General features: G+C 38.9%; 1 protein-coding gene and 1 long non-coding RNA gene across 2 annotated transcripts; both read right to left on the bottom strand.

The window, feature by feature from the left end:
• Nucleotides 1–3,605: 3,605 nt before the first annotated feature.
• On the bottom strand, nucleotides 3,606–17,163 carry LOC106945213 (uncharacterized). Its single transcript, XR_001424509.1, has 4 exons — nucleotides 17,151–17,163; nucleotides 11,355–11,358; nucleotides 10,596–10,602; nucleotides 3,606–3,709 (listed from the first exon to the last, which is right to left on the bottom strand). It is a non-coding gene; the product is annotated as an uncharacterized LOC106945213 (long non-coding RNA).
• LOC106945212 (exostosin-1-like) lies at nucleotides 13,742–18,538 on the bottom strand. Its single transcript, XM_015028749.1, has 3 exons — nucleotides 17,826–18,538; nucleotides 16,593–17,096; nucleotides 13,742–14,713 (listed from the first exon to the last, which is right to left on the bottom strand). Exons 2-3 carry the CDS (start codon nucleotides 16,866–16,868, stop codon nucleotides 13,958–13,960), a joined length of 1,032 nt encoding a protein of 343 aa, XP_014884235.1. The 5' UTR covers nucleotides 16,869–17,096; nucleotides 17,826–18,538; the 3' UTR covers nucleotides 13,742–13,957.

Genomic DNA, 18,538 nt, shown 5'->3' on the forward strand with positions numbered 1-18,538 from the left:
GCATTTATGTTAAGATAGGAAAGAGGAGGGAAAAGAAAGTGGAAGCAGGAAGTAAAACCGGAGCTTGTCCTTCAGAAGTCCCGTTGTGACAAAATGAAAATTAAGAAAATGAAAAGATGGGAGGATGATAGTGGGAATGAACGGAGAGAAACGGGAAAGATTAGAGGGATGAGTTGAGTTTCTGAGTGTGTAAGCATGCGATAAGCAGCAGCTATCCAGCTGGATCTGCCTGAAGACAGATACTGATAAGAGTTAATCTGCTCTGATGATAAATAAACCCAAACAGTCTTTAAAAGGGACACTTCACTGTTACTGAGTCGCATTTCCTCTTTGTTTGACTTCCAAATGTAAAAACCAGCAGCTTTTTATTGACTTTAATTTGAGGAGATCAAGAAAACTCTGGAAAACGTGAAAAGTCTGAATTGTTTGAATAACCAAATTATTATTTATTTGGGTGCAACTGCTACTAACAATCATGAATAGAAAATATTTACAGGTTTACTTTTAAATTAAATCCAAAATGTTGATATTTTTGGAACAGTTTTGAATCGTTTTTCAGAAAATGGCCTTTTTTGAGTCTGTTAACGATTAATGGTTTGTTAAATTAGTGGACGATTATTTCAATAATAGATTAATCATGATTAATCATTTCAGCCCTACAATTACATTCAGCTATTTTAAAGGTTTAGTATGAATCCATTTGGAGCTCAAACAGGTAGATTCAGACATCCTGAACATGACTGAGTGTTAAAGAAAATCGAGATTTTAGACGGATATGTTGATCCAACTCTATTTAAAATGATCACACAAAATGTCCAAAACCTAAAACAAATATAAATATGCTTAAGTAATAATAAAAAGAGTCAGTTGTTCACCTGTGTGCATCACCTGCAGAAAGTGGAGTCTACTGGTGCTTAAACATTACGCAGCAAAAGTCCAAAGGCCAAGAATAGCTGCAAGGTTTAAATGCAATATCACATTTTCATAATGAGAGCCAATGAGCCGTAAATCCCTGCTGACACAGTTATGGAGTGAGATGAGCTTATGGCAGCGATACTGAAACTATTAAACACTCCCCACTTCTGGCACTGTGTGTGTGTAACACAGCGTGCGCGTGTGTGTGTGTGTGTGTGTGTGTGTGTGTGATTTTAGACTTATATTATGTATAAATGAACATTTATCAACAGGAAAGAATGTGGTAAAGTCCAATTGTTTATATTTCTTAGTTCACAACTAACTTTATTACCAAGCATGTGGGTGAGTGTTTGAGTCTATGGATGTAACACTTCCACCAGAAAATGGCTTTATCCAACTATATATCTTTGAAAAGCAGCAGTGGAACCTCCTGCACAACCAACAAGAATGCAGCAAGTGGTTTCTGGATGGTCAGTCAACAACAAAGCATTTGTCTTTTCCAGCAGCCATTGTACAGCACATATAGTATAAAAACCAGTTGACCAACCCAATTGAGTTGCTAGGTGACGGGCTCAGATTGGCTGGGGTTGCTAGGTAACGCCGCAGTACTTGTACATTTTGACTCGACAATTGTAAGTTTTTAAAACGGCTCATTTTCCAGACACCATAAGAAAAACTGAATGGGTATTTTTAAGCACTTGGAAATGTTTAAAGAAGCAGAAAAGACACCAATGGAAGCAGGAAATTTAATGTAAATTTTAAAAAATTTTGATCCGATTGGCCAGTGAATGGACCTTCTAAATGTCTTTATACAACAAATAAACTCTGCACTGCTTTCCTCTGGAAACCTTTTCTGAATTATTCAGTCACTTATTATATGTAAAATATTTCACATTAAAGCATTTAACATTTGTAAAAGCCATATTAAAAAGGGTAAAACGTGCAAGAGGGTGAATGTCAGCACCATAGCCATATTTAGAGCTCATATTTTAGCCAGGATTTAAATATATATTTTTAACAGATACAAAAAATGCGGTTTTTGAAAGGATGAGTTTCCAGAAGTATATGAATCATATTATAATCTTGTTTGTTTTACAATGGGGAAACATTGTTGGGTAAATATAAATGCAATTAAAATTGCAACAAACAAGTTGTTTAAATTTTAAATCCTGAACATTATTTTCCATTGGGAAATCTAAATTATAGATAGTAATGTCTTTCATATAAAAGCTTTTCAAATTAAAATTAAAACTTTTTCCAGCTTCTGTTTCTGTCTCCCTTTTGAGCTTTTGAGTAAGAGGGAGAGAAAAAAAATGAAGCCTAAAAACTGTTGGGATGTTAATTTGCTGGGCTGTCAGATGGAGTCAGAAGTCAATCTTTTTAAATGCGGGTGGATTTTTTCTTTCCCTAAATCTAATTTGAGTGATTCTTGATTCCACATAGTTATGCGTATAAGCCGAGTTTTTATTCCCCCCATCAGGTTAACGATCGCTGACAGAGCAAACTGGGGCAGGTTGGAGAGCATAAAGTGCAGATTTTCTCCTCTTTTTCTGCAGATAATGAATTTTTTTAGCATGTCATCATTTCACACACACACAAGCTCATTCTGGAATATTTTGCTTGGATCTGGATTCTTTATTGGCGGCTGGTTGACATCAGAGACTCATTAAAATTTGACATCACCTCACTCCTGCTTGTTATGTGCTGAAAAGAACGGAGCCTTTTTTACTTCAAATCGTTACGCCGTCCACGTTTGTTGGAGATTAGATCGAACTCGGCAACATTAACACCTTAACAAGAGTTGTCATCGTTGTTTTGTCTCCACTTCACAGCATCACATAAAACAACTCTCACATTAATCACAGCAGCCGATCCGTCAGATCCTCAGCTTTGATCGGCTCCCCAGAGATCAAAAGGAAACAAGTGCTCTTTCTGGTTCCTACAACAGTTTTAAAGAAGAAAGGAAACCCGCTCCGCAGACTGTCGGAGGGGTAACAGTGCAAAGAAAGCCTGATTTGGTAAGAAACAATCTGGAATATTTGCTGTATAGTAAATTTAAAAAATATCAGTAAGTGGGACCAAGTCAGTGTTTTGAAAGTTACAAGTATCAAATATTTTGACTAAATCCAAGTCCCAAACCAAGTACAAACATTAAATGTTAAGCTGGTTTTTTTTAAATAAATTACCCCCCAAGCCTTTATGTGGTTTTCTTCAGAAAATGTGTTTAGAAAAAATATCAATTTATGTAGCAAATTCTGCAGAATAACGTTCCATCAAAAGATGAAATTATTTCAAGGCTTTAAACATGATTCAGTCAATATGATTCGATTTTTAAAAACTATTTTTGCATGTTTTTTTTACTTCCATTTGGGTCTCAACAGTTTCTAAAAACAGACTTTCAAAAAAGAAAATAAGTTCATATTTTTTGGTGTCTGGAAAACAGGTTGCTCAGTCATATTCGACAGGCACTGCGCCGTTACCTAGCAACCCCGGCTGAGCTGAGCCCTGTTACTTGGCAACCCCGGCTGAGCTCAGCCCCGTTACCTAGCAACCCAAGTAGAACTCCAGCTTGTTTGTTCATGTGATTTTATCGCTGTACGTATAAATTATTCTGTTGTTGACTTACCATCCAGAAACGACTTGCTGTGTCGTTGTTGGTTGTGCAGGAGGCTCTACTAATGCTTTTCTGCATATGTTTGCAGCCATTTTCACTTGTTAGCGTAAACGTTGAGTTTGGGGGTCCGGGGCCAGCAGCAGCTTATTTGGATTTAAAGTGACAGATGCCCTAAAACAGCTCAAACCAGACCTGAAGTCTGATTATGTAAGAATGATTTTCTGTAAAAATGTAATGATCATGTTTTGTTTCTGACCTGTCTGATCAGTGAAGCATAAAAGGTCACCCTTAACGTCCGGCTCCAGAGTTTTGGTTGGATTTGCCTTACAATCACAGCTGGTCTCATACCTTCCAATCATCACTGCAGGTTTATTGATGGCATCTTTAGGCTTGAAGGGATTGTGCTGCGGTGCCCAGAAGATCATATTTGTTTCCACCAGCCTGATTGAGTTCTCACACCAGAGTGTCAAGACAACATTCGTCACACTTTACGGCTCCAGCAGCAGCAGCCTGGACTGTTTACACAAAGCAATTTGGCTTCATGGATTCCTGTTGTTTGTGCCAAATTCTGGCCCACCATCTGCCGCTTCAGATGAAATCAAGATTTATCAGACCAGGCTAGATATTCCAGGCTTCCTCAAAGTTTCACAGAGCCTGCGTGATACCGGTCCTTACTGCTGCTTTTAATTAACATTTATCTAATTAGAGCTGGACTGAGGAAAGATCTGTATATTAAGGGGTTTTTTGCTATTTGGTTCTATACGGAACAACACCTTTGTCAAAACTAAAAAGAAGTACTATGTAAAAATAAACTTTTTTGATATTTACATTATTTTATGATGTTATTCCCTCAGTAAAAACCAAGATGGTGGAGGGAGGCTGCAGGTGTTGAATATGTAGATGTGCATATTTGTATATAACCAAACATTAGTTTCTGAACTCTTCCTGAGTTAAAACATTAGTATTGTTGAGTCTAAATGAATTTCAACTTGTTCTCTTTGCATTATTTGAGCTCTGAAAGCTCTGCATCTTGTTTATTTGACCATTTCTCATTTTCTGCAAATAAATACTACATTTTTGCTTGTAATTTCAGAGAGATGTCAGTAGTTCACAGAATAATAGAACAATGGTAATTTTAATCAAACATTTACATATAAAGAATAAAATCTGAAAAACTGATCAGTTTAAGTGGTCTCTTAATTTTTTAAGAGTCCATATATACACATTAGATTTCAATTGGTCTCTGTAGGTTATTTTTTTTTTTTTTTTTTTTTATTATAATTATTTTCATTTTATTTTTTTCCTCCTTTGGTTTTTTCTGTTTTTCTTTGTTTTTTGGAATGGGCATGTCACATTATTGTTCTTTGTCAAGTCTGTCCCGTTGAAAAGCAATAAAAAAAAATTTAGCTAAAAAAAACAAACCTTGATTCTTTCATGCAAGTTTGAAAAATCCTGTAATTTGCCAATGTGCGAAGCGTCTGGAAGGCGGAGCTAAGCCCACCCAATGTGCGAATTTGTCAATGTGCGAAACGCCTGGGTGGGCTTAGCTCCGCCTTCCAGACGCAGCTCCTCCTTGCAGCTGAAGTTTCCACCTCGCAGGCGGCGCTAAATCCACAAGACGTTTTGCTCAGCAGAATGGTTGCCATGGAGACCAAGGGATTTCTCAAACATGCATAAAATAATGAAGGCCACATCCCTCATCCAGGGGGTCGCAAATGGCCCCCAGGCCACACTTTGGACATCCCGGTCTTAGACGGCAACATTTTGTTTATCAATCCACAAAAGAGAAACAATTCTCTATCGTTCTCCTTCCACACGAGACCAAAGCAGGACTGATTTCTAGAATGCATCTTTCAAAGCATCAGTTCAACAGCTCCTCTTCTGCTCCGCAAACGTTTTCACTCCACACTAACCGGGTAAGAACGTCTGCACACCGCTGCAGAGAAATGAGAAGTGAAAAGAAATTCAGCTCCTGTCTCTTCGAATCTCTTTACAAACAAAAAGGGGCGAAGCGAAGCGAAGCGAAGCGAAGCGAAGCGAAGCACGCTTCAGTGAGACGGCTGGGAAAATGACGCGCTTCCTTCAGACAACGCCGTGTTGTTTCTGACACGGAGCGTTTTGAATGTTTAATAATAAAAGGTCAATGTTTTTTTTTTTTTATTATTTCATAATAATAAAACTTGTGAACGTGAAATTTTAAATCTGCCTCCGTAACTCATATTTTTTATTTTACCACTGGAGTTGGAAATAACAGAAAGTCCTTCATCTAATTGCCAAAATTACATTTTCATGAATTATTTTACACATTTCAAGATTAATCAAGTAAAACTGACGTGTTTAATGTTCATTTTACCTTTTGTCCTCCTGCTGATATGTTGTCAAGAATACAAACTAATAATTTGAAAGATCAACACATTCTGGCACAACCGGCCCTTTAAGAGCATTCATGATCTTGATTTGGCCCAAAATGAAAATGAGTTTGACTCCCTGATGTAAACGGTTTAAACTGCAAATGTTGGCAACAAATTCAATGCAGATCACCGTCCACTGCATCGACGCTTCCATTTCTTACTGCCATTTTCAGAGCTGTGACTGAAAAGTTGATCTAATCAATGCAACAAATGGACGAACTCAGCGTGCTGGAGTGAGATCCTCCCTGCGACCGCTTGGCCTTCGCTACATTAACTTCTTTTTCCCATAAACGGTGACATAGAGTCAGCTAAAATAAATGCCAAGGCCTCGTCTCACTAAATGCCAATCTATCTTTAGGTTTCACGCAGCAAGGAGAACCATTAGCCTCCATTCATCTGCTGATTGGCCGCGGTGCCGGAGTCCAGCTGATCAATAGAGCTTCCTTTTACCCTCCAGCAGCCTTGGAGGAAACCTTCAGCGTATTGATAAGTCCAGCTCCGCTTTGCTCAAATGCTAAAAGTCCAGGGCAAAGTTTGAGGAAACAGATTTTACAGAATCTACCTTCAGTGGGTAAGCATGAGGCCACAGTGGAGAGAAATTTACACGTGTTTACTGGAAGGAACCTCCAGCAGAGCTGAGATCAGCATGAACCAGTTTTATAGCAGAGAACCTGCCGAGAAGCCATTTCAAACTGGGGCTTTTAAAACAAATAGAAAACAAGTAGAAAATAATATTTAAGGACAGAAAACTTTGTCAATATTCTGCTAATGTCGAAAAACAAATTTTCGTTGAAGTGTCTCTATTAAGTAAGAAACAGTTAAAAATCATATGTGAACAACTTAAAAACATGAAATAAAACATTAAATCATCCTCCAATCACTTCACGTCTTCTTCTTCTTCCTCTTGTTTTGCGCCAGTTGTTGACCATGTGAAAAAAGTGTTTTTATCAAAGTTTTACAAAATAACAATTGATGAATTGTTGCATTGTTTGGGACTTTTTTGCTGGATTTCCCTCTTTTCCCAAAAAAGGAGGTTTTATGTTTTTTTATTGCTGCCCAGAACTGTTTGTACACAGACTGCTACAGATTATTATTTTGTTGTCAACTGCAATTATTGGACAAACAAAGGAGTTAAAAGTAACCAAACTCCAGTGAAAAACGAGCAAACACTCAGAAACTTCAGCATATTTTACTCAAGTTAGAGTAAAAAAGTAGCTGTCCAAGAAATTACTCAAGAGTACAAAAGTATTTGGTAAAAAAGGTAAGAACTGATCAAAACAGCTTTGTCCCTTAGTGGGACAGGGAGAACATGCAAACTCCATGCAGAAAGGCCGGGCCGGGAATCGAACCCAGAACCTTCTTGCTGCAAGGCAACAGCTCTACCAACTGCGCCACTGTGCAGCCCTGATCAAAAAATAATTTAATATTTAAAAATCATCAGGCAGACAAAAACATGAAGTTATGTGGAACTTTTGGTAACTTAAGGACCAAAACGAAAATAAAAATTCATGTGCAGAATCAGGCAAAAGAAAGCTGTTGAATATAAAACTAGAAACAACAGGAAGTTTGTTTCTGGTGGGTTTTTTTTTTTTTTTTGTTAAAATAATTTTGCTCTTCATTCAGTGAAGTTACTCACAGTGGGGATCTAGACATTTCACTGAGGAGGAGCAATACATCATCATAAAATTACTCAAATAAAAAGTAATTATAAAAGTACATAAAAAAGTTACTCAAGTAAATGCAACTAACTATGAAACTCAGAAGGAATATTATTATATTATTATGTTTTTCCTCAAGTCTCTTTTCCAGAACAGGCAGGTTCAGTTTGATTTTTTCATTTTGTTTTGCAGTGGCACACAAAGTTTCCCCAAAGTCCAGATTCTGTCTTGTTCCCACTTCCTGGCAAAATGTTATTATTCATCCCAGTGCTGCTCATCATCACTTCCATCAAAGATGCACTCAAGCAGCAAAGCAGAAGAAGAAAAAATGAAACTTTTCCTGTGTTTGGTTTGAGTCGGGACTGGAGAGGCGGAGGATTCAGATAACGGAGAGAACTGTGGTGGAAAAGAAAGAGGGCAATAAAGGTGAGAGGAGGACGACGGAGAGAGTGAAAGGAAAGCGGGAGCGACTTCTGATTTGGTTTAGCAGAAAAAGAAATAACTTCAGTTGCTTTTCATCAGCGGCGGCGGCGGCCCGCATGACCAGCGCTGACATTTACGTTAACGCAGCCAGGCACTTTTCTCCCGTCATACATATTGGATCCTGCAGCTGCCAAACATTCGCAGATGTGACAACAGCTGTGCTTGTTTTTATGCATCAAATTAAACCCACCGAACAGAGCGAGTGCGTTATAACTAATTCATTTAGCATCTACACTCGCTTTTTATGAAACAATTAGTGATGGAGGCACTTTTGCTGAATAATGGAGTGGCGTGTGATCACTGGGTGTGAAATGTCTGTCCATCATCATTTTTCAAACATTAGAAACTACTACTACTTTTATACCTGCTCCATGTTTTACAGACGTCAGTGCAAAGCATGTCTTATTAACGTTTCTGTATTCAGCATTTGGTATTATTCTTTCTTTAATTTGTAACTTAGTCAAATTTGGACCTTAAAGATTTATTCTGATATTTACAATATTTGTTTTTATCCACAAAAAAAAACCAAGGATGTACGACAGCGATTAAACGGTTTTCCAAGAACAATAAGTCGTTTCTCTGCCATTAGCATGTTTTTTATGTATATTTTTAAAGATATTTTTTGAGGGGGTTTTTTTAGCAAATTTGCAACTTTCCAAACTGAGAAGGTTTTGTTTTTTTTCTAGAAAATTTCTGAGATTAGTCTAAAAATTTCTTTCTTTCTTTTTCTTCAAATTTGCAACTTTCCAAGCTCAGAAATTTCAGAGTTTTTTTCTAGGAAATTTTTGACACTAATCTCAATATTTCTAATTTTTCCAGCAAATGTTTCAGTTTTTTTTTGTTTTTGTTTTTTTTTCCATTTCTGAGATTTTCTACAAAATTTCTGAGACTAATCTTAAAACTTTTGATTTTTTTCAAGCTAATTTGAAAAAAATCTTCTTATATTTCTGGGCAATATTTTTTTTCCCTCCATCTCGAATGGCTCTAATATGTCGTCAGAGATACGATCAATTTACTCCATTTTAAAGTATTATGCACCAGCATACTTTGGTTTGCAGTATTTAAGGCCACGTTTGCATTTGTAAATACTGTAAAAGAAACTAGAATTACTTTAAATAGGAGTAAGGAAGCTAATCTCCATTTTTACTACGAGTATCAACATGAAAGTCGTGCGAGTGATTTGAATAAAACATTCTTCTGCTGCTTCCCGAGTCGAGTTCACAGGCTGGGATATTAAACTGTCTTTGGAGGAACAGTTCTGCACGGCAAAGCTCTAATTGGCTAAGCCGACTGTTATCTACGTACAGTTAAACAGCTTGAATCCGAGCCAGCGCAGCTCAGAGGGAGGCCAGATCCATATCTATCCCCTTCATTCACAGCTTAATTCAATTGGAGGGCAATTATCGACCGCCCCGAGGCTCCAAGATCCCCGTCGGTTTCAGTTCTCATCAGGGAGCTTCGCTGTGCAGGATCCCCTGGCGCAGCCCCCCGAAAGCCGAGGCTGATGTTTGTGTCGAAGACCGGCGTGTAAAACAGAAAGCAAACAAGCGGGAAGGATCCGTCTGCAGCAACCCGGCGATTCAAAGAGAGCGCAGCAGAGTTTGTTTTGCAGAAAGAAAAAAGTCCAACATGTTTGTCTCATGCAAATATTCTGAGCGGGATGTTTTCGTTTACGGTGCGCCCCGTGACAGAACGTGGACTAAAATGTTTCTAAAAACGGATAAATACCAACCCAGAGCACTGTAAAACAGAGAACTAACAGAAATATTACAGGTTTTGTTATTTATTTGAACACAAATAGATTTTTTAAGATAATCTTGATTCTACTTATTTTACATTAAGAGTGTTTAAATGTTTTGCTTTCACATGTTATGAGGGGAAGTAGCAGTTTTTCTGTCGCCAGTGATGGACTCCATTAACTTATTCATTCTGACTCCTCACAGTCACTGGATTTCCGTCTGAACGTGTGTGAGAAATGGGATTACAAATATTTACAGAGAAACAAAGCAAACACTCACACCTAAAAACTAAAACGCAAATAAACTTTTTTTGAGCCAACTCAGCCATTATTTTCCCTTTGTTTCTGAACGGACAGTAAAAGCTTGTTTTGCATTTTGGTCACTTCTGATACCGATATCTGATATCTGAGGTTTAGTATCGACCGATCCGATACTGAAAAACAGCTGAATTAAAACATTTCTGTTCTTAAAACACAGACTAGGGCTCCTGTAAACAATTGTTTTAGTAATTGAGTATTCTGTTGATTATTTTTACGATTATTCCAGTAATCGGATAAAACATTTTATAAAGTAAAATATTGTTAAATTCTACGACAACAGGAGTATTAATACCGGATATCGACATCGGCCCAATTTTTCATGTTTGAGCTTCTCTAAATTTTACTTCTCTGTAGTTTAGAAAATTTACCTGTAACAATAACAGCTTACCTTTTAAGTTAACCTCATATAAAAATATTAAATTATATTCAATTTAATAATAAAGCAGGAAGCTCACAACAACACTTGTCTATAAAAAAAATGTCTATAAATCAGTTTTTAGTTTAGTTTCATCTTCGGTCATAGATGAACTCTCACCATGTTCCTCCACAACGCGCCCGGCTAAAAACGTCCCGTATTCTCAAACCCAAAACTTGACAGGTGAGCTCCGTACTCCAGGCATCACGCCAGAAAAATGAAGGATGATCCCCCGAAAAGCGACAAAAACCTGGACATTATCATCAATAAGTAAAATCCCCCAGACCGAACTTAAAAATTGGACAGTATTGGCAGCACTTAGCAACAACTCATAGGCGGAAGTGAGAGCGCTGCGCAACATCAATAATCACCCAGCCGGAACACGATGCGCTAAATAATAAAATATAATTTACTCGAATCATTCGCTATTACAAATTACAAATGTATTTGGTAACTCTGCACCAATGCAGCACATTTAAATATCTCAATAGCTTCACACAGTTTTAATTTGTTCAGTTAGGAGAATAACAGCCAATGTAAAATAAATAATAAAGAAAGTGAAACTAGGTTAACTACCTGAAGACATGCAAAAAAATAAACTGCAACAAACCATATGGCTCAGAAAGTGCAATAAGGAATTCTAAATATAAAGTAAAATAAATAATAAAGCATGATGTCACTCAGAGCACAAAATATAGAACTAGACTGAATAGATCTGCTCTTAAGGATCAGAAACATTGTTTTTAAATGTCAGAACTGATAGAGATGATATCAGATGCACCTCCAGTTTTTCAGCAACTTCTCTCTCACACAGTGTGACGTCACCCCTGATCCCAGTTTGTAAATCTAACTGCACAGCAGGAAGGTTAGAAACTATACTTTAATGTTTTAATTATTAATTCACAATTAGATCAAATTAGGAATTGAGATTTGAAATAAAATAAAAACTTTGGTTGGTCCATATCTAGTTCAGACAGAAATGAGCTACAGGTTGAAACTGATGGTATTTAATATTAGACTGAAGACAAATAATTAATAGACTGCTTAATTCATAGTGCAGCCTCTTAAGCACTTTTCTATCCATTCATCTTTTATTATCTTGTTTTATTCAGCAGATAGTAGACAATGAATCATTAATGCTCCTATAATGTGATGTTTTAAAGCAAGAATTTCCACATTTATATTTTTTCTCCAGTACATAAATTGTTTTGTTGGTCATTAAAATCCTTTTTCATGCACTAAAAGAACAACATAATGTCTGTTTATGCAGCTGATTTAATGTCCAGATGGAATAAGTTTATCAAACATCATCCTGACGTTTTTCTTGTTTCTTCTTCTTCTGAAATCGTTGTTTAGGAGAGTTTAGCCTCCTCTGCAGAGACGCTGCTGCTCAGCATGTTGAGGAAGTCATTGTTCAGAGACAAAACGTAACTGTGTAGCTGCGATTACCGTCACTGCACTTCCCAGAACACACTGCAGTCCATTAGCAGCGGGACACGCAGATTTTTCATTTTGCTGTGTTGGCTTCGTACGGCAACACATTAAGTTAGAAATAAACGGTGCCTACAGACCAACTGCTGACACCATGTATGCAGACAGGGACAAATAAGACAGAAGTGGAGTTGGAGCCCCGTCCTGCATCACCACGAGTCACGCGGCGAAGACGAGCCGCACAGAAAGTTTCTGCTGCAGAACCAGGTGCAAAGTTTGATACAAACAGCATTTTACCCATCTGGTATTAAAACCTCATCAAACAAAAACTGGGAAAGAGAAAGAGAAACATAGAGCCAGACGGACAGACTGACTTTATGTGGCAACTTTGAAAAAGTAGAACCACTGATCTACGACCTACGATGGAGTATTAGGGCCAGACTGAGAAAAAAATAATAAGATTATCAGAATAGAGCTGTATTGTTAGGAGAATAAAGTCGAAACAACACAAATGTGGTAATAATATGAGAATAAAGTCGTAATAATGAGAATAGAGTTACGAAATTTCAAGAATAATCATAAAATTATGAGAATAAAGTTAAAATAATGCAAATGTAAAGCCGTGATAACGAGAAAAAAAGTCAATGCGAGAATAAAGTCATAATAACATTTCAAGAAATCGTATGAAAATAATGTCGAAATAATACAAGAAGTCATAAAAATGAGAAGTCGTAATATTTCAAGAATAGACCTTACTTTATTCTGGCAATATTGACTTTATTCTCTTTTATTAGCATGGTTCTAATATTCCATCATATCAACCATTTATCTGAATGGAATCCAAACACATAAAATGGATAAAAGCACAATATCAATATTTAAATAAAAAAAAAAAACACAAGTAGAAACTGTTTGCTTCCCTCAAGTTTCTGCAACCAGACAGATTTTTTTTCTTTAAGTCAAAATAGTCATGTGAAGACTGGCGGACAAACATCTAGAGTGGAAACCAGAGGAAAGCAGCTTTACCTCCAGCAGTTTTGCCTCTTCTGGCCTTTTTAGCTGCAGCTGGAAGTTTGCAAACCAAACCTCTCTTCTGAACCTGGCATGTTTTTCCTCTCAACTAACTCAGCAGCTGGTTGAGAGAAACCAACAAAGCTTTCCGTCTTTCAGGATTCGCTTCCACTCTCCTGCTGCTTCATATCCGTCAAATACACGCAAACACTTTACAGAAAACAGCACAAACGCTTGTATATCTGTGTTGCATTTTGTCTCAGAGAGGCACAGCAACAATAAAACTCAACTCCCATGACGACTTCCAGCGCTCTGCATGAAAACAGCCGCCCGCTTTCTCTCAGCAAAGCTTCACAAACAGCAGCCATCCCAAACTCTCTGAAGGAAGAGTTCACAACTCAGAAAACGTATATAGATCCACAGCTTTTACCAGCACAAAGACAATAACACTGAATTTTAGGTGTAAAGATGCAAAATTCACTGCATCTACACTATTAGGCAACAGTGATGACAAAACGACAGAAGACGATTAGGATAACTGAAAAAGAAAAACGTAATTTTGACTTTATTTCAGAAGATCTCTGAGAAAATGTCAGAATTCTGAAATTAATGTCAGAATTCTGAGACAAAATGTCAACATTTTGAGACAAATTGTCAAAACTCTGAAATTAATGTCAAAATTCTGAGACCAAATGTCAAAATTCTAAGAAAGATGTTTAAATTCTGATATTAAAGTCAGCATTCTTTTTTTTTGTAGTGGCCATAATCTTCTTCCATACAAACAGCTACAGCAGCTAAAGTACAGCTTGGTTTTCTCTGTTTCAGACGATGAAGAATCAAATCTCAAAATGAGAAGAATAAAGCAGTGAAAACCAATCAGAGTGACAGCACCACTCAAGAGCTCGGATGTTTGGTATGAAGGAATCGCAAAAGGAGGAGAAGAGGTTAATAAAGTTATCCTTACTTTGAGTAGTCTTCGTTGTCTCTGTCGCAGCGGGAGTCTTTGTGTTTCTCCCAGTCTTTGCCATGTTTGCATGTGGTCAGCAGGATAATATCTTCCCCATTGTGGATGTGATAGAGCGCGTTTCTCGTCTCTGAGCCAATGCCGGTCAGGTAGCGCTTCCCTTTAAAAACCAGCTGGTACTTCCTGGAGGGCGAGGCGTCGCTCAGTGCCAGATAACCGGCTGACCCTCCTTTCAGAGGGTGAACTTTGGAGAACAGCGGGATGGAGATGTCAAAGTTCGGCCTGAAGTTGGCCACGTCGGCGCTGGCCTTGGCCAGCATGGACTGGCCCACTTCGAATCCCAGATCCTCCGTGTAGTCCGGCCAAGTGCCGGAGTACAGGTTGAATATGAGGTGGTTCCGGCCGTCGTTCCAGGTCGGCAGGCTGTGGATGCGGGCCCTGACGTTCTGGACGTACTGAGCCGACAGCTGGTCCCTGTCCAGCGTGTCCACGGCCAGAACGAAGAGGCAGGCCCGGGAGGGGTCCGCCGTGTGGAACCGAGACTCTCGAATGGACGACAGGATCTTCTGGTAGGTCTCTGAGATCTCGTCGCCTCTCTGCGGGGGGTAGATGTAAACCCCGAAACCCGACTGGCAGCGTGAAAAGTCAAAACAGGTTTCCATGCGGCAGCGCTTGTTCTTGTAGATGTTGTCCCGGATCGCCCGTCGTTCATGGGGCGAGGTGTGCTGGTGGTGCAGCTGAGGGCTGTCCTCCTGCAAGGAAAACACAGTCTAGATCAAACTCAATTTATTATCCCAAAAGGACAAATACATTAAAAAATACTACAACAGTAGATCAGAACATCCATACAGCTCACAATACAATCACACTTTGCTTAAAGGGGTGAAAGGATGAAAATCATCAATGGTTTTATGAATACTGTACAGCTCTTTGGTGCAGTTAGTAGCTGATTTAAAGTGTTTATAGACTGACATGAACATGAAGGAGTCTTCATTAATGTTTGTGACTGTTGTCATAAAGTGTTATTTAGTAAATAAAGACACTTTTACTGCAAAGGTGACGCTTTTAAGCAACTTCTCATTAAAAGTGTCATTATTTGGACTTAAACTTATTTTATTGTCATTCCACAAAGACATGACAGTGAAATTGGCAACGAAATGTCAATTACTGACTGATGCAAAGTTGACATTATTAATACAACTTTTAAAGCAAATGTTAATGCAACTTTGGATTAAAATCTCATTGTGATTCCACCATGAGGATGTAGCGCAAACCTCCGACAAACAAACAATGTTATAATGACAGAGGTAGTGGAACTGAATGTGTTACACCAGACATTTTCTGAGTCATTTTTCTCTTATCAGCCGACACTGAGGCAAAAGCAAACAAATTCTCCAATGAGTTTTACATCAGATTTGCGGGAAACACCGGAGAGATAAAGGTCAAAACCCAAGCCTTTCTACGCCAGAGGAAGGATGAGGAGCACAAAGTCTCATTGGATGTGAGAGAGAAGCTGCGTCTGACGCATTTTTCACGTACAAAACAGGTGAGTTATGACTTAAATCACAGCAGCTTGTGAAAATGTCCTTGAGGAAAATGCCTAAAAATAAACATTAGCATAAAAAAGTGCTTAAATGTAAATACCATAGTTACTGGAGTCTGTTTTCATGCTGCCATAGAGCTAACATTGGAATATACTCAAGATAAATACCTTCACTTATTGATCTTTGATTTTACTATCAATAAGTGTCGTTATGAAAAAAAAACAGGATGCTTACTACCAAATACCTTGAACGTGTGGTAGTTGCCAGGTTCATGCCACCGGACATGACGTCAGCTGCAGGCTATGATCCGTTTCTTGCGATATTCCAGACTCAGTTTGGGTTTTGGAAATTTAAAAAATTGCTTTCCTCTCTCTGAACGTTCTGGATAACGGAAGTCGGGACTCTAGGTTACCCCACTGATTATGTTTGACCAGAATTTCCAACTATTTTCCTCCAAATCTCTGACCGCAGCGTGTTAGCAAAGCGGGTAATGCTAACGGAAGTTCAGTTCCTCCAGATAAGGGGCGTGTACTTCGGGACAAAACGCGACCGCTGATTGGTCAGTTGCCCCTCGAATGATTGGCAGGTGGAATGAATTTACTTATTGGAAACATGGCAATTTGGAAAAATACTCCGATATCTTATTTTTTTTTTAAGTCTTGGCGCTAGAATATGGCGTATTTATTTATTTATTTATTTATTTATTTATTTATTTATTGTTGTTTATTTCTCAAAACTGCAATAAAAACACTTTTTTGCGTCATAGGAGTCACATGACCAACAATGGCTGTTGTCACTGGTGCAAACCACGAAGAAGACGACAGGAAGTAGTTGGAGGATGACATTGCTGCATATTTTTAGTGACTTATCACGTAAACAAGTAAACAAACTATTCACGTGTGATTTTAATTGCGCTTCTTAAAAACCGCATTTCCGAACTTTTATTTATTTATTTTTCTTTTGTTTTTCAACATTAGCGGAATATTGACATTTGTAATGAAAATGCAGCTAATGTTTAGCAGGTTATTTTTAATCTGCCTCGTTTTAGTCTTTGATTTCCGATATTAGGGCCAAACCTCTCCCCCACCTCTTGCTCTCCTCCCTCCAGGTACGGGTCCAGCGGCTCGGTCAGCTCCGGCCAGCGTCGCGCCGGTCTGGACGGGAGTCTCTGGGGCAGCGGCCGCGGCTGGTAGACGTCTTTCCTCTGGTAGTAGTACTGGTAGTCCTGCTGGTGGTACTGGTGAATCTGGGGATAATGGTACGGCTGCTGCTGGAACTCCCCAATCTGCAGACCCCACAGGTAGATGAGGAAGAGTAGACCGGCCACCACAGACACAAGCAGGTACCGCTTCTTGGCCTGCATGTGTGCTGCGGGATGAAGGAGGAGGAGGAGGTCTCGGGTTGGGGGAGGGAGGGAGGAAGAGAGGGATGAACGGAGGAGTTACAGAGTTATGGAGGAGGAGGTGGTGAGTTGGGGGAAGAGGAAGGGAAAAGACAAAGATGAGTAACAAGGAAAAGTGATAAGAGGAGGGGAGGAACAGGGAGGCAGGTCTCTATCCGCAGCTCAGCATTTTGGGATTTTTGTTGGATACTGAAAGAAAAAGAAAAACTGAAACATTAATCAGGTTTTCAGTTACTAATTTACAAGTTAATGCAAAGAGACACACCTTCTTTTCATTTATGACTGAAAAACAATCAGCTGATCCAACTTGGTCACAAATAGTCAAGTTTATCCAAGTAAATTTACCCAGATAAACAAACTTCATTTGATGACATGGAAAAATTAATTTGTTTTTAAAAGCTGGAGCTCCATTCTTCACAGCAGATACAAAGGAACTTTGTGTAAAATTTCAAAACACATTAAATAATGCTTATTTTTCATATTGATGTAGAGAAATGGTGTAAAGGGAAAACCAAAGAGCAGAAATTAAACCAATGACAATAGTTTTAAAAAATTAATCAACATTCAAACAAATCTAGAGGCAAAAATAAATATAGAAACTGAGAAGAAATTAATGTAATAGATATAGAACAAAAAAATTAAAGAGACCCTTGGATCAGTTATTACGATAAAAATAATTAAAAAAAATGACATCCTATATTTTTGTTTATTTTTTAATCGTGTTTAAATATTTCTATATATGTTTATAGGTTTATTTCTTATTTAGTTACTTAATTTTTTATTTTTATTTTGACCATGTTAGTGTGAGCTTAAATATATATATTAGTGTGGTTAACCTTAATCCCGCCAATTAAGAGTGTAAGCTTCATACTTGTGTTACTTTTGCAACAGTTTCTATGGAGATGAAGGTGAACTTACCTGGTTAAGTGAAACTGTTGTGGTTACGGGATGGATCTGGGTGTGCGCTGCTCTCCCCTCCAGCCTGAGCAGGGCTCCACAGTTTGGGAACATCCTCCATTAACAAACTGGATTACAGATCCATGCACGCGCCGTCTGAGCCTTAAGAAACCCACGTGCGGCAGCGCATCACTGCGCAAAGTGTGCGCCAAGAAACCAAATCCGGAGAGCCGCCTCCATCCTCCACCACAAACTTTTCCCGACCGAAACGAGCCGCTGAGCGCCGCTCATGCGTCCCCCGCCTGCAGGCGCAGCTCGGTCTGAAAGCAGCATCCATCCAGAATTAATTCACCTCCAATCAGCGTCTCTCCCATCCCCTCCTCCCAGGAAAAACACCAGTAAACTTTGGATGGGCGCTCCTCCACCTGTGCGCTGCGCTCACATCGAGAATTACGCAGAAATCACCGCGTCAGGTGAGTTAAGAAACGCAATCAGCGGTAAAATCCTGCTGCAGGCGCGACTGAACGGCGGCGATAAATCAGATAAACACCTGCAGTGTTTACCCGGGTTCTTCCGGGCTGCTCCCTGTCGAGCAGCAGGTTCCGGCGTTCCTTCACGTTTCCATGCTGAGATCCAGAGCTGGACGTGCTGCAGCATCAGCAGCAGCAGCGCAGATAAGCCAGGCGGCAGCAGCTGCTGCAGCATCAGGCTGCATGCGGGGACCGGAGCGGATC

The sequence above is a fragment of the Poecilia latipinna genome, unplaced genomic scaffold, assembly GCF_001443285.1.
Source record: "Poecilia latipinna isolate Pla-1442-1.1 unplaced genomic scaffold, P_latipinna-1.0 Scaffold134, whole genome shotgun sequence".
NCBI classification, from domain to species: domain Eukaryota; kingdom Metazoa; phylum Chordata; class Actinopteri; order Cyprinodontiformes; family Poeciliidae; genus Poecilia; species Poecilia latipinna.